We start from the raw sequence: 16,564 nt of genomic DNA on the forward strand, positions 1-16,564 counted from the left end.
TGAGATACCACTACACACACCAGAATGGCTAAAAAGTAAACAACAACAGCACAATGTTGGACAAGATATGGAGCAATTAGAACTCTCATACAGTGCTGATATGAGCATAAAATGGCATAACCACTTTTGAAAAAGGTTTAGCAATTGCTCATAGAACAGTAGTTCCCAAAGTAGGATCCCAGGATCAACAAAATCAGCATTAACTGGGGGCTTCACCTGAAATGTAAATTCTCAAAACCTACCCAAAACATACTAAATTGAAAACTCTCAAGGTGAGTCCTGCAGTCTGTGTCTACCCAGCCCTCCACACATTTATGATACACGCTAAAAACTGAAAACACTGTTACACAGCTACACCTACATCTTATGACCTAGCAATGTCATTCCCAGGTATTTTCTAGGAAAAAACAAAAAACATGTCTACAAAAAAGACTTGTACAAGAATGGTTACAGTTGCTTATTTGTAATAGCTAAAAACTAGAAACAACACAAAAGCTCATAAATATAATAGAGCTTATTTCACAAAAAAACACAGTTTTGACATTAATTTATGTCATTTTTTTTCAATTTACCATGTAAATTATAAGTAATCTTGAAAGACCACTTTTAAAATTCACAGTGCTAATCTCTGATGAGAAAAGAAAGTAGAAACTGAATGAGATAGACTTGCATTTTCAAATAATAAATCTAAAAATCAATTACAGCAGCAAAACTGCAAAGTCACCTTCAAAGTTTCTTCTAAAAAAGAATCCTGAACAATGTTTTTAAAAAACTCTAAGTCTGTGCCATAGCAAGTCTATAATCAAGTCTTCAGAAGGAATCTTTTCTTATTACTTTAAAAATTAATGATGATTGCTTCCAGTAATACCTATTAAATTGTAGATTTATTCTCATACAGCTAATCATGATTTACTTTCTGTTCGTAGTGGGTATAAAGGTCACTGAAGGAATAGTCTAAAGAGTTTGTGTAAAATCAAAGCATCTGTGTGTCCATTTGTGAATTTTTCAAAACAGTGAATTTTGTGAAATAGGATCTTATATCCTTTTGACTATAAGTGAGAAGGGAAAAGAACTCATTTATTTTTTAGGGGAACTAACTGTAGGAGGCCAAGGAGTTACAAACTTATTTCAGAGGAAGGTTACTAGAAAACACTTATTTCATTTTCCAATGAAGAGGCATTATAAACTTCTAAGTGACTTTCTAAGCAGTAATTTGGAATTTGCTCTCGGGCTGGCAATTTTTCCATTTTGTCTTATGACTCTATCCCATGGTACATTATCACTAGTATCATTATCCAGTGTCCCACCTTATCCCTTATGAGCAGTGGGGCCCTGGAAAAGGCAAAGTATTTAAGTCTCTTCTTCATCTATTAAATAGGAACAACATTCATCTTACGGAGCTGTTGCAAAGTTTAGATTGTAATTAATAGTAGAATGGTCAGGGCTCACTAAATAGAAGAGGGAGCATCTTTCTACCAGATAGTCTGTGTGCCCTGTTTTCAGAGGGAGGAAATGGATGAATTCAGCACAACCAAATGTGCTGCACTTGCATGACCTTGGCCCCACTAATAAGGCCCAGGTATGAGCGGTTGCTCTGAAGACTCGTGTACAATTCTCAAACCAAATCTATAAATAAAGAACCTACATGAGAAGGAAGCAGTGATTTCACAAATAGTACATAATAATATAAAAGATTAATCTATAATAGATTTCTTCTTAAAATGTTAGTAGAGAGAGAGGAAAACAAGAAATGAGAAAATGATTATGAGTTCATCCCTTGAGGGGTGATAGAAATAGGAAAGATGTAGGAAGAATCTGACATAACTTTCCTATGCACATATATGAATACACCACAATGAATCCCACTACTGTATATCCATAAGACTGGGGCCCTAATCAGAATAAGATATATTCCATGCATGTATAATTTTATCAAAATGGACTCTTACTATCATAAATAACTAAAGGAACCAATTAAAAACAGAGTTCATTCCTGTTTACTAGATCATTATTTCACCAAGCACAAATTTTTTTCATATTTTATCTATGTGGACCAGTTCTTACTCTAATATTATTTCTTCTCTAGTTCCTTATTTTGAGTCTTAAATTTTCAGTTTTTATTCAAAGTGCTTGAGCCATATCTTTCCAAACTTAACTATAAATACAAGGCCAGTTTGCATTTTATTTTTCCTCTTGTTGTGACTTGACATTCCCTCTAAAAATGTCATGAGCAATTATGATTAATAATCTTTCATGTATAGATTAGTTCTAGAGTAGTAAATGAAATACTGAAGTTGTCCTTTTAAAAAAAAAAAGTCACTCTATGAGTAACATACCAGATGGAAGATCATCCATGGGAAATTCAAAGAGTCTGGATTTGTAAACCGAATGAAAATGGAAATCCTCCTGAAATGACACAAGCAATAGAGATTAAGCATGCACAACCAGATATCTCTAGCCTCAAGCAAAAATAGACGGAACCCTAAGAGAACCATAGCTTGACTACACATTTCCCCTGGGTTTAAAGAGGCCAGGAGCCATTGCACAAGCCCTGCAGTTCACAGCTGCATTCCCCTAGCACCAGAGCTATACCCAATTATAAATGCCTCACAGACAGAGAAGCAAAAGCTTTCAGTAATGGAAAATAAATGAATGGACCTATCCCCCTAAGGAAAAGTAAGACATCTGGGAAAATGGGTTAATGTTTTTTACAACTGGTTCCTTTCACAGATCTCTGCTTCCTTATGAGAGCCAGATAACTTTGGTAGACAAAGGCTGCAGAGTTAGAAATCTCTCTGGTAATGGGCAGCAGGATGAATCATACAAGGAGATTCCCAAAGTAGACCCTGCTCCAAAATTGAAGTGTAATACACAGTTCTCCTAGGAAGTAAGAGATTTAAAACTCATATTCTTCTTTTTAGAAAAAATTAATGAACACTCAAGTAACTTCATCTGACTTCATTCAATTATTGAAAAAAAAATGAGAATGTCATAAACAGTCAAGTTTCACGATATTGCCTTTAAATAAAAATCACACTTGAAATGAAGTCACATGAGAGACAGTAGTGCATGTCCAGACAATAATATACAATACGGATAGTTTCCAAACAAGATTACTTATGGTAACAGAACAATATGCATTGTTTGAAATTACCTGCTTCTCTGTTTAACCAATGTTGCACAGTACAGGAAGAACACTGATATGTATACAGAGCTAGAATGAAAGTGTATTATATTTCTCTTTAAGCTGTAGTCTTTTTTTTTTTTTTTTTTTTTTTTTGGTACCAGGGATTGAACCCAGGGGCACTTATCACTGAGCCATGTCCCCAGCCCTTTTATATATTTTATTTAGAGACAGGGTTTCAATAAATTGCTTAGGGCCTCCCTAAGTTGCTAAAGCTGGCTTTGAACTTGCAATCCTCCTTTCCTCAGCCTCCCCAGGTGCTGGGATTACATGTGTGTACCAACATGCCCAGCTCTAATCTATAATCTATTTCCCCTAAAGTAAGGGAGGAAATTTAAGAAGTCCTGGGTTTCTCTAAACTCCACTAGCATAGAGCTTTAGGAATGGATGATGGAGAAATTTTTTAAATCTAGAAAAGAAAGGATGAATTAAAAATAACATATCTGTGGATTTTATCTGTATGAACTAAATGTCCCCCCACCCACCATCAATTCACATGTTGAAGTTTTAGAGCTGCCGTAATCACTATATCTCGAGATAGAGCCTGTGAGGAGATAATAAAGGTTAAATGAGATCAGAAGGGTGAGGCCCTAATCCAGTGTGACTGATGACCTTACAAGGAGAGAAAGAGACAATCAGAGATTCATTCTCTCTCTCTCCCTCTCTCTCTCTCTCTTTCTCTGCCATGTGAGCACACAGCAAGAAAGTATCCTTCCGCCACCCAAATAGCCAACAATCCTGCTGATCTTGGACTGTGCAACCTCCAGAAATATAAGAAAAAAAAAATCATGCTGGTTTTGCCACTCAGTCTATGGTATTTTAAGGCAGACCAAGCTAAGATAGAACAAAGCATGTTATGTCGGAGATGGAGGCTTCAGAACATCTCACAGGGAAAGCATTTCCAACACAGAAGAGAGACAAAATAACACTTTTTAAAAACATGTGGTTTTGACTTCTCTAATATTTAATTAAAAGAATAGAAATGTGTTTATGTATATTATCCTAGCCCTACAAACTATGAAAATAAAATTTAGGAAAAAAGGGAGGAAAAAGCTCTCAACATCAATATTTCCATTTGATTGCAAACAGAGCACTTACTTGGGAGGTCTCATTTTCCTCTGGCTCAATGAGATATGTGTGATTCCCATCATAGAACATCCCACTGCCAAGGACAAGAAAATAATTAGGCATGGCTATTAACTCTCATCTCAGAACAAGATGATTTTAAAACTTAGCAGTATTCAAAGGACCAGTTACTTTCAATGCCTATTTCCCAGACCCATCCATCAATTCCAGGTAAACCACACACCACACACCACACACACACACACACTGCTGAGAGGAGAAGGCCACTTCCTCTGAATCACCCTAGGATGGGTTCTCTAATCCTGACCTCACCCTGTGCTCAGGATTGCCATTCTCTAGTTGTTGTTCAGTACTCCTCCCTCTACCTTATAATTCCAAAATTTTAAATATATGAAAGACCACCTGGAGATCTAGAAGCCTTCTCGGATTTCTAGGCTGGGATTCAGGAAGGTACATTTCAAACAAACCCCAGAAGATTCTGCTGCAGGCTGTCAGGACCAAGCTGAGAATGCCTTCCCTACCACACACCTGAAAGATGTTCTACTAACAAGAACTAACACACATCAACAACTTGCCATGAGCTAAATATTTGCACTCATTTAATTGTTCCCACAAATGTATGAGGCAGAAACAATGTCTACCCTCATTTTATAGATAAGGAAATTGAAAGCTAGAGATGAAATAACTTCTCCAGATTATATAACCATTAAGAGTACAGGTAGGAATGAAGCCCAGGCAGATGGGCCCAGGAACAGCCCATTTGCAATCTGCTGCCCACCTTCATTCATGCATTCACTCAACATGTGTTTACAGAGCACCCACGCACTGTTCTGGGTGCTGGAATATAGTAGTAGAAAAACGAATTCTCTATCCTCTTGGTGCTGACATACAATCTATGGAGAACAGATAAAAAACATACAACAAACAAGGAAATATATGTTAGATGGTGATAAATGTTAAGGAGTAAAATAAAGCAGGTTAAGGGCAATAAGTGGTTCCAAAAGACTGGGTATGGGGGACCAGAGAGAGAGAGAGTACTGTTGATTTATATGGGGCGTTAGAGAAGGCTTCACAGAGAAGATGGCATTTCAGCAAAGACCTAAAAAAAGGGTTGATCCATAACTATATTTGTAAAAGAACATTTCAAATGCAAGTCCAAGGTAGGAGAATCTTGGAGTGGATGAGGGAGAGAGTACCATAAAATGAAATCAGAGGGTTAGTGGGAACCATATTAGGTAGGCCCTTTTTAAGGTCTTGGCTTTTACTCTAAAAGAGGAGAAGAGTTAACCTCTATAGGCTTCTAAGCAGGGGAAACACAATCTCCACCGTTTTAAATGATCATCACAGCTGCCATGTTACAATAATATTTAGAACTGCAAGGACAGAAGCAGAGATTAGTGCAAAATCCAGGTGAAAGAAGATGATGGCTTAGATCAGGACAGTAATAACAGAAGTGGTAAGAATCAACCAAATTATGGATATATTTACTTATTTTTTATTTTTCTTTTTTGGTTCTGGAGATTGAACCTAGGACCCGGCACAAGTTAAGCAAATGTTTTACCACCAAGCTATCCTCCCAGCCTGGATATATTTTGAACACAGAACCAACAGAATTTGTTGATAGATTTGATAAGGAATGTACAAAAAGAAAAAGTCAGAGAAGACTCCAAGGCACCTGGATGCAGCTGTCATTTAATGAGATGAAAATGGCTACAGGAAGAGCACAATGGGACAAGGTCAAGGAAGCAGGGCATAAGGAGCAGAGCAAAAACTGAGATTTGGTTCTGGATGTGGCTCTTTGTCATCTGAGAAATCCTATGGGGTGTGTTTTAAACTACACATGTCCTCCGCTTCCACTCAGAGAGATTTTGATAGACACTCCTTTAGAAGACCATGATCCTTTTACTGAAATCAGACCCCTTATGATACTGAAGAAACTTGCCTTCTCATTCAAGTATTTGAAGGAAGCAAAACTGTGATTCCCTGCAGTAATTCTTCAGTTTGAGGTAGAAATGACTGCATGGCAGCCAGGCTCTTAGACAGAATGGTATTTGTCTTCCATAGAAGCCTTAATAAAATCAGTTGGTTTCCCTGAGCTATAATTATAATGGCTTCCAGTTCTGCTTCTATCCAAATTCTTTCATTCCTGCCATAACATCTTCCACATGTCCTAAAATTTTATATATCCATGGGATGGCTATTCTCACATCTGCACAGTTTTCAACCACAGTGCACTTTCTGAATTTGGATGACATTGCATTTGAAATTTAAAGATAAACAGATGTAGTTAGTAAAATAATACTGGAGATCTATGCCTAAGCAGAGGGGGATCCTTTCAAATCAGCAGACCAAATATGGTAGTGGACCATATTTGACCCCTGCTGAGAACCGGTCAGACCTATCCAGAAAATAAAACTATCACCATTTTCTAAAGTTCACATGGAAACACTGATTAAGTAGCAAGCAGATTGTTTTGTTTAAATAGCACTGGGTGTTATTTGCCCTTGCATTAGGTTAACATCCAATGGGAAAACTGGTTCTTTTTATTGGATCTAAACATTATGTACACAGTGTATGAAAAGCAGATCCTAACACTAACTGTAAGATACTGGTGTATCTGTGACAATATGCCATTATTAATTCCTTAATAATCAAAGATACATGTGTTTTATTTTCTTTGAGGATTGACACCTTTTTGTTATAATAGTCTAAATTCTAATAAGTATATTGAGTCCATAACAGTATGTTCTTGATAAAAACCTGTAACTAGGACCAAGTCATTACAGGCAAATTGAGCTAAAACTTTATAAGGCTGGATCATAGGAGTTTGGAAGGAAACAGCAGTTATTCTTACAAATTTCCACAAGAGGGCAATAAACTATAAGATTTTGTCATAACATCAAACATACTAGGATCAAAATATTACCTATTAGTCCTTTGATTTTTTTTTTAAAGAAATGTGTTCTTACATGCTTCTTATGGAAAAGACATATGAATCTGATATTTCCCTTTTTATCTTCTTTAACTAAATGCAGTAAATCAGAAAAATGAATAAACTTCAACATGCACTTGGTAATTTATAAAAGATGAGTTGTACAAAATATTTCATGATTAAATCACTGTAATTAAGACAACTTGTACTATTTAATGTTCAGTAACAAAATATTTCTGAGAGCAATTTTTGTTCAGAAGGTAAAATCAAGATGAGAAATAATAATTAGTAATTAACAAAAAGGTACAGCAGTCTATTCATCCAACCTGCTCAAAAAAATCTAAGCAAGCCCAAACATGGTTTTACGCAATTCTGACAGTGTCCCTAGACACAGCTGACTTTTCTGTGTTCAGTTTTGCTTAGTTTTAAATGTAAGAGTTTCCAAAAGTAGAAGTAAATTTTACTTAGTTAAAATAACTGAGGCACGAATCTGGGTTCTACTCCTGATACAGAGTCACTGTAACATTTCCTGAAAATTATTATTTCATGCTTTTTTGGGGGGGAGGTACTGGGGACTGAATTCAGGGGCACTCTACCACTGAGATACATCCAAGTCCCTTTCATTTTAGTAACAAGTTCTCACTAAGTTGTTTAGAGTTTTGCCAATTTGCTGAGGCTGACCTTAAATTTGCAATCCTTCTGCCTCAGCCTCCCAAACTGCTGGGATTACAGGTGTGCACCACAGCGCCCAGCTGTTCCATACTTCTTTCAATGACTACAGTAGGTATGGTTCTTGGGGTCCCATGTCTAGTAGATACTTAAAGACACTAATACCTCCTCTCTTACAATATTGTGTCCATTTGGAAAACTGGAAAGCAAATTAGAACAAGTAATGAGCATAGTCCTCATATTTTAACTTTGGATTGGGAGTCTAAGAGGAAGGAAAAAGTTTTATTTTTTATATCACTCTTCCCTCCAAGATACATTTGCTGTCAAGTGTCGATGGGCTCAACTACCTTATTCCTAGCTGATAGCTATGCTCAGATATGACAATTTTAATGCTGAAAAGGACTTCAACATTCCTTTTACCTGATAAGAAAACCTAGGCCCTCGGAAATTAAGCATGAATTCTACGCTTATAAAAATCTCTATTCAAAGAATGTTTTAAATAAATGAATTTATTCATAATAAATAATAAGAAAATGGAGGTTTTCCTTGTCCCCAGGCACACAGTTTCCCTTTTCTGGTTATTTAACTTATTCTTATACTCTCTCCTTTTTGCCTGTTAAATTTTAACTACTCCCAGAGCTTAATCAGAGGTGCCACTTAGGTAGACTAGCTATATTCTCCAGACTTTCTCATTAATCTCTTTTCTAGGTTTCAGATGTGTCAGTCCCTGGATGGTTCCATCAAACCCTGCTGCAAGGCCCACTCCACCTACTAAGGTGATATAACTCTGGTGCCCCCAAGTTCTACCTCTTCTTCAGTGCCAACTCTCAGCTTGCATTTTTCAGGTGTTTTCTCTCAAACAGAAGAAATAAACCTCTCACATTCTACAGAGGAAGCTGGGCTAGATTTGCCCTTCCCTCCAGACTGAGCTCTCAGGATTCATGCTTCAACTGCCTTAATATTCCTAGTGGCTGCTACACAGAAAACATTCAGTAACCGCTTTTGAGACAAGAGAGCTACATCTCTAACTTGGCAGCAGAATGGAAATATTTTAAAGTTTCCCAGTAAAAAAATTTAACAACACTAAATTACAGTACTAACTTGTTCAGCACCAAAAAAAGGTAAAACAAACAAGAAAGAAACAAGATGATTTAGTTTAAATAGAAGGCCAAGTAATGACACATTAGTTTACAAGATGTTGTGAAACAAGTTAAGTGATGGCCACCTGTGTATCACCATTACTGACAGGATGGAGGAGAGAGATGTATTCCCATGTCAAACATCAGAAAACACTCTGTGATCATGGAGGTTATGAGAAAGGAAGCAAGAAGGATGAACTCCATTCTTTGGAGATCTCTGAGAATATATGGATCCTCCCACAATAGCTATGAGGTAGGTGGAATTCTGGCAGAATAATAAAAGGGCCCTTGAGGTCACTTGCCTTCTTCTGTCTTTATGCAAGAAGCCCAGAGTTTCCATTTACTGAATTTCTATTATTCCATGAACATATAAAAACTGATATTAAGGAGGAGTAGGGGAAAAACTGGTACCAAGGGGCTAAACATCCACAGAAATCAAAGTTACCAAACCATTCCTGTCGGAATTTGAATGAAACCAGAAAAATGTTACATCTATCACTATTGGGCATCATATTATAATACCAAAACCTCTGACTTCTGCTTTAATTTTAAAATCCCCTTGGAATTACCACTAATTTAAAATTATTCCTTGATAGAACATAGAAACTTCTATTTAAAAATAAAAATAAAATGTTGAAAGAATGAACAAAAAGTAAGTTTGGGGACACTTACTGAAGTCCATGGCAGGTAGACAATGCAACAAATGAGGCAGGATTTCCTCGGATGTGGCCCTGGTAGTAACAGTGCTCTCCTCCCTGAAAACAGAAAGAGGACAAGCAGAGTCAGCAGCATCATTTCGTGGTAGGTTTCTGCTCACACTGCACTTGCATGTAGCATAAAGTTCTGCACAGATTAGCATTATCAAACCACTTCTAACAGAATTATTAATAAACATTCCTAATAAACATTCATTGGCTTCAAATGCAAAGAGAGGGAAGTAAAAGTTGACTTAATTTTCTTTTTATGTATGTGGTAGCAGAAGAACAAAGAAAGAGATCTTAAAATACATACATGTCCCATGCAACAGAGTAAGTTTCATCATTTATTTCTTGAGTTATGAGAGATTCAACCTCAAGTAGTAGTAAAGTAGTGCTTTCGTGTGGAGCTAAGTAAAACAGACTATAAATCATATGAGTTATTAATCATAAAGATGGAGAAAATGCCTGTTTTTATGATGTTTATATCACAACTTGACTGCCACACATGACAAAAGAAACCATATACCAACGTTTTTGATGAATATAGATGCAAAATCCTCAACAAAATATTTGCAAATCGAATTCAACTGGAGAGTAAAAAGATCCTACACCATGATCAAGCAGGCTTCAAGCCAGGGATTCAAGGTTGGCTTAACAACCAACCTTGCAAATCAGTAAATGTAACTCATCATATAAACAGAATCAAGGATAAAAGTCACATGGTCATCTCAATAGCTGCAGAGAAAGCATTTAATAAAACACAATATCCCTTCATGATAAAAATTCTGAATAAACTAGGTATAGAAGGATCATATCTCAACAAAATAAAGGTTATAAATGAAAAACCGTTGTCAACATCATAGTGAATGGGGAGAAATTGAAAGCACTTCTTCAAAATCAGAAACAAGGAAAGGGTGTCCACTCTCACCACTCTTACTCAACACAATACTAGAAACTTTAATCAGCCAAGAAAAAGAAATAAAGGGAAACAAATAGAAAAGGAAGAAATCCTATTATCCCTATTTGCAGATGATATGATTCCATACCTAGGAAATGCTAAAAAGTCCACCAAAATCTCTTATATCTGAAAAATAAATTCAGTAAAGTAGCAAAATACAAAATCAACATATAAAAATCATCAGCTTTTCTATACACCGTAATAAACACATGGAGAAAGAAATCAGAAAAATAATCCTATTTATTTTCCTCAAGAAAATAAAATAAAATACCTAGAAATAAGCCTAACCAAGAAGGTGAAAGACCTCTACAATGAAAATTGTAAAACATTGGAGAAAGAAATTAAAGAAGACACCAGAAAATGGAAAGACATCCCATGTTCATGAATTGGGAGGATTAAGATTGTTAAAAAGGTCATACTACTAAAAACAATCTACAGATTCAATGTAATCCCCATCAAAATACCAATGACATTCTCCACCAAACCAAGAAAAGCAACACTAAAATTCACAGAGAAGCACAAAGGACCCCAAAGAGCCAAAGCAATCCTGAAGAAAAAGAACAATGCTGCAGGCATCAACAAACCCAATTTCAAAATATACTATCAGCTATGATAACAAAAACAGTATGGTACTGGCATTAAAAAAAAAAAAAAAAAGACATAAAGAGCAATGGAATAGAATAGAGGACCCAAGAATAAGCCCACACTTCTACATATAACTGGTGACAGAAGAGCCAAAAACCTATGTTGGAAAAAAAGCTTTTCAATAAAAATAGTGCTAGAAAAACTGGATATCTTCAAGCAGAGAATTGAAACTAGATTCCTACCTCTTACCCAGTACAAAAATCAATTCAAAATGGGTCAAAGACGTTAACATAAGAAATGAAACTTTGGAACTATAGAAGGAAACAGAAGAGAAACACTTCAAGATATAAAAATAGGCAATAATGTCCTGAACAGGACTATCATTTCAAAAATAATAGCAAAAATTCACAAATAGGATTATGTCAAATTAATTAGCTTCTACACAGCAAAAGAAATAAAAAACAGAGTAAAGGTACAGCCTAAAGAATGGGAGAAAATCTTTGACAGCTATTCACCTGACAGAAATTATCCAGAGTATGTAAATAACTCAAAAAAATGTAACACCAAAAGAACAAGTAATCCAATCAATAAGTGAATAAATGATCTGAATAGACACTTCTCAAAAGAAGTTCAAAAGGCCAAAATTAAGTGAAAAAGTACTCAATGTCTTTATCCATCAGGGAAATGCAAATCAAAACTATACTGAGATTCTGTTTCACCCCAGTCAGAATGGCTTTTATCAAGAAAATAAAAAATAGCAAATGCTGGTAAAGACATTGGGGATGGCAGTGGGAAAAGAACCCTTGATACTGTTGGTGGGAATGTAAACTAGTACAACCACTATGGAAATCAGCACAGAGTTCCTCAAAAAATCTAAACTAGAATCACTATATGATACAGCTCTACCACTGCTTAGCATATACCTGAAGGAACTAAAGTCAGCATACAAGAGAGATATCTGGATACCTATGTTCATCACAGCACTAGTCTAGTTATGGAATCAGTCTGGATGCCCATCAGTGGAGGAATGGATTAAAAAAAAAAAAAAGGTGGAGTATTATTCATCCATGAAGAAGAACAAAATCATGTCATTTCAAGAAAATGAATAGAACTGAAGATGACTGCTATGTGAAATAAGCCAGACTCAGAAAGAAAAGTGTCACATATTTTCTCTTATATGTAGAATCTAGAGGGGAAAAAAGATGACATTAAAGTAGAAGGTGGATCATGAGGAAAGAGGAAGGGGGTCAGGTGATAGGAGAATAAAAGAGCATAATAGGGAGGGTAGACATGATCAAAGAATGTTGTGTGCATATATGAAAATGTCAGAAAGAATTAACATGTGCTAGTAATTAAAATATTAGAAAAAAAACTTGACTGTCAGATATACAAGTTTATATTATTCTTTTCTAAAACCAGGAATGGCTTTACTGTTAAGCAATCTAGCAGCAGGCTTTGAAAGGTGAAGTCTCTTCTAGCAGAGAGTCATATTAAATTCTATTAAGATTCATTTGTTTAGATTAAATGTGCCTGGAAAAGAGGTTAAATCCTCTGCCATCTTACAATGTTGCTTTTAAATACTTGCCACTCTACCTGTGGTTCAAAGACCAGCAGCATTGACATCATCAGAATCTTCTTAGAAATGCAGAATCCCAGATTCTTCATCCAAATGTGATTCACATGCACATTTAATTTTGAGAAGCTCTGCTTTAAATGACCTTTCCCATTCTACTACTAAACTATTTCTCCAGTAATTGAAAGTTTATATAATTAAATTGACTCATTGAGATAAGAAAAAAATAAAAAGAGGAAGGACTGACAGAATGGGTAGTTTAAGGGGGCAAATAAATGTTACCTACTTTAATCTGGTTTAAGTGCTAATCCTACTTCAAATATTCAGTGCTTGGTAAGCAGAGGGGAGACAACAGGAAAAAAAAAAAAATGAAGATGTAACAGGTCTGAAGACATTTTCTTTATCAGAATTCCAAGAAAAATAGCCTAGCCTGAGACTGATGTTGCTCATGAGATAATCCTGTAAGAGTTGGTGAGTCTCAGCTTTGAGGAGGGAGTGGAGGGCAGATTAAATGGTACACAATGCCCTCTGATACCTCCAAAAGCCCAGAGGAGCACTGAGCATCATGAACCGAGGAATGTGGTTGGATATGATAGAGAAAACAGGATGGTGTTTCACATATAGGTCAGACAATGATGACCCCTAGAAGGTCATAGGGACTTGAGAGCGACATGAGTCTTGACGTGAGGAGAGAAGGCATTGACCATATGAGAAGAGTGGTGTGGTGTTAAGTGTTGACAATACAAACTCGACTCCTTCACCTAATAAATTGTGTGATCTCAAAGCAAGTTACGGAAGCTACTGTGTCTCTGCACTCCTCTGTCAAATGGGGATAATTATCTCATAGGGTTATTGTGAGGATTAATAATAAGCTAATAGGCATAAAGGATTTAGAATAATGCTTGGTCCCTGGTAGGCATTCAATAAATATTTATTGCCATTGTAACTACTACATGTCAACTACTGTTCTACTAAATTTATATCCACAATCACATTAAATCCTCAATCAATCCTACAATGAAATATTGTAATCCTTACTCCAGCCTGGAGGTGACAATCTCTTAAAATCAAGTTAAACCTGCAAAGTTGACAAGTAGGGATGTGAACTTTGGGTGAAGGCAAAGCCTGTATGACTTGCCTAACACCAATTATGAGTTGGGTTATGTGATGCAAATTCAACAAGCTTTCTTTCAGTAGGAATGGGGGTAAATTTACAGAAGTTTAAATATCTTCTGTTGGTGCATCAGAGGGCATTGTTTCAGATGACCCCGATTTTATGAACACATCTGATCTGACAAGAAATCAACACTCTAGCCAGACATGGGAGATTAATAGTTGTGGAGTGACCTGGACAGAGAGAGGACTCTGTTTAAAAGTGTCTCCCTAGGCTGGACACTGACTAACTCAACCAGAGTTTCTCTCTCAGAAGTATAAGATTCACAGTGAACAGTAACACATAAACATAAGAGAAACAAAAGAAGAAAGTAGAAACAATGAAAAGAAAGAGGTACCAGGTTAGGAAACAATGGACATCGGCAGTCATTGTTATGTGGGGGAAACAGATCAGTAGCAAAGCCTACCAGGAATGTTTTAAAAATTACTGATGGCTTCTTTAAAATACCATCTCTGAGAAACATGTCATATTACATCATAAAAAGGACAAGGAATTCATTTGATTAGATAATGGAAAACAATCATGCACTAATTTCTGATTCAGAAAAATAGGAGTCAATCCAACAACAGCATATGATCGGGACCCATCTGCACAAAAGCCTAACAAGGCAAGTGCAGAGGAGCTCAATATGGTTGAGTCATTATCAAATGTTTCCATGACACTTCAAGAAAAGCATAAACACCGTCCTCAGTTTGGTTACTATCATTCAAATTTTGAAGCTCTCCTAATTGGTGGTATATTTATTTCTTCTAAACAGCAGGGGATATTCATTTTTGGGTTATATTTTTCAAACATTAAATCACCATGAATCAGTAATTATTTAAAATAAGAAGTAATGAGGCTTTTTTTCCTTTAACATTTCAGGAAATATTTTTTAGTCCACGATAGAGATTTTAATGTTAAAGGGTTTCTTTAATTTATGTATCTATTATTAAATTATTAAAATAAATTATTATATACATTTACTCATTTTTTAAATAATAATTATCTATTATTTATTTAGTTACTGCAGTGCTGGAAACCGAACCCAAGGACTCACAGATGCTAGGCAAGGGCTCTACCATTGGGCTAAATCCCCAGTTCCTATCAGTTTTTTTTTTTTTTAAACACTGCTAAAGTTTATCTTTTTTTATATGTATTTTTTAGTTGTAGGTGGACATAATACCTTTATTTTATTATATGGTGCTGAGGATTGAACCCAGGGCCTCATGAGTGCTAGGTGAGTGAGCACTCTACCACTGAGCCACAACCCTGGCCCCTCCTCTCAGTTTTAAATGACACACACTTGTAACAAGAATTCTAAGAATTTAGAGTATACAAGGTGAAGAGCAGAAATACTCCCTTTATATACACATACTTCTGTCAGTCTCTATGTAAGATTACTAAATGTGGATGTCAAAGGTTGAAGAACAGGTACATATTAAATTTCAATAGTATTTAAAGACAAATACAATTGTATTTCTTGTACATAAAAATATGCATTGCAATTGAAAATAATAAACTGCATTTTATTAAAAACTATATATTTCAATAAAGACTGCTGACTTAAGCCAACTTACTCAAATCTTATCAATTATGAACTTTCTCCATATTTTCAAGTGACTTCTGGGGAACCAGATGCTTTATGGAAGCAGGTATTATATACAGTAATATAAGACAGATGTTGTAGGAAAAGAAAAAAGCCAGTATATTCTGATAGAGTTGGGCTCTTTATCCTGCTGCCAGTCAAAGTTTTATTCCTTATTGTCTCTTTGTTCCAGAAATAAATCCATTGTCCTTGAAACTTTCTTCATACTCCTTGATGTAATAACACAGTCATAACATTACAGATGTTTATTTTCAGCTAATTAGGTAGTTATAAAAGAATATTTGCCTCCATAAAAATTAATTATAAGATAGTTTGTGTTTATGTGTTTATTAGTTTATCTTCCCAGTGGGAAAAAACCTTGTTGCAATTTTTATCCTAAGGAAATAAAAATAATCATTTATTTGCAAGAGTCAAAAACATACCACATTTTTATTAGACAACCGGCAATATTACAAAAACGAAACAGAATTGATTATAAATAAGACATGCAGATAACACAAAGAAAGTTACTCAGCCTGAGTTATAACATGATGTAGACACAATAAAAAGAAACAATCGAAACACAGCATCAAGGTCAGTCTTTTGCCCTCCCTCTAGATCAGCAAAGGAAACCTGACTTTTTCAACTCCAAGAGAGGCCAGGGCCACCTCCTCCAAAACATTTTGTCAGACTCCCTCCTCCTCATGAATTACTTCCTTCCTTCTCTGGATTTTCTTATTCTTATTTTTTTAATCTGCACTGCATCTTTTTCTACCTGCATTCCTGTTTCTGTCTTATTTGATTAAGTAGATTTTAGTTTCCCAAATGTGTTTTTAGAAACACATCCTGGATCTAAGATAATACCTCATCAATATAATGGGCATAAAATCTACCCAAGGTGCCTCATTGGGGAATTCAGGGGATCCTATGGAATAACAAAATTACATACACCGCAACTTTCTATGTAAATGGGTAAGGACACAGTCAGCACTATTTCCT

General features: G+C 35.7%; 1 protein-coding gene across 15 annotated transcripts in view; it reads right to left on the reverse strand.

The window, feature by feature from the left end:
- Positions 1-16,564, reverse strand: part of Adam22 (ADAM metallopeptidase domain 22) — a 212,192-nt gene that overhangs the window by 78,680 nt on the left and 116,948 nt on the right. For all 15 annotated transcript variants that reach the window (XM_047562721.1, XM_047562717.1, XM_047562714.1 and 12 more), the window contains exons 5-7: positions 9,683-9,765; positions 4,283-4,346; positions 2,337-2,406 (exon numbers count right to left, since the gene is read on the reverse strand). In XM_047562721.1, coding sequence (XP_047418677.1) covers positions 2,337-2,406; positions 4,283-4,346; positions 9,683-9,765 — 217 coding nt within the window. The remainder of the gene's footprint in view (positions 1-2,336; positions 2,407-4,282; positions 4,347-9,682; positions 9,766-16,564) is intronic.

This window comes from Sciurus carolinensis, chromosome 8 (assembly GCF_902686445.1).
Source record: "Sciurus carolinensis chromosome 8, mSciCar1.2, whole genome shotgun sequence".
NCBI lineage: Eukaryota > Metazoa > Chordata > Mammalia > Rodentia > Sciuridae > Sciurus > Sciurus carolinensis.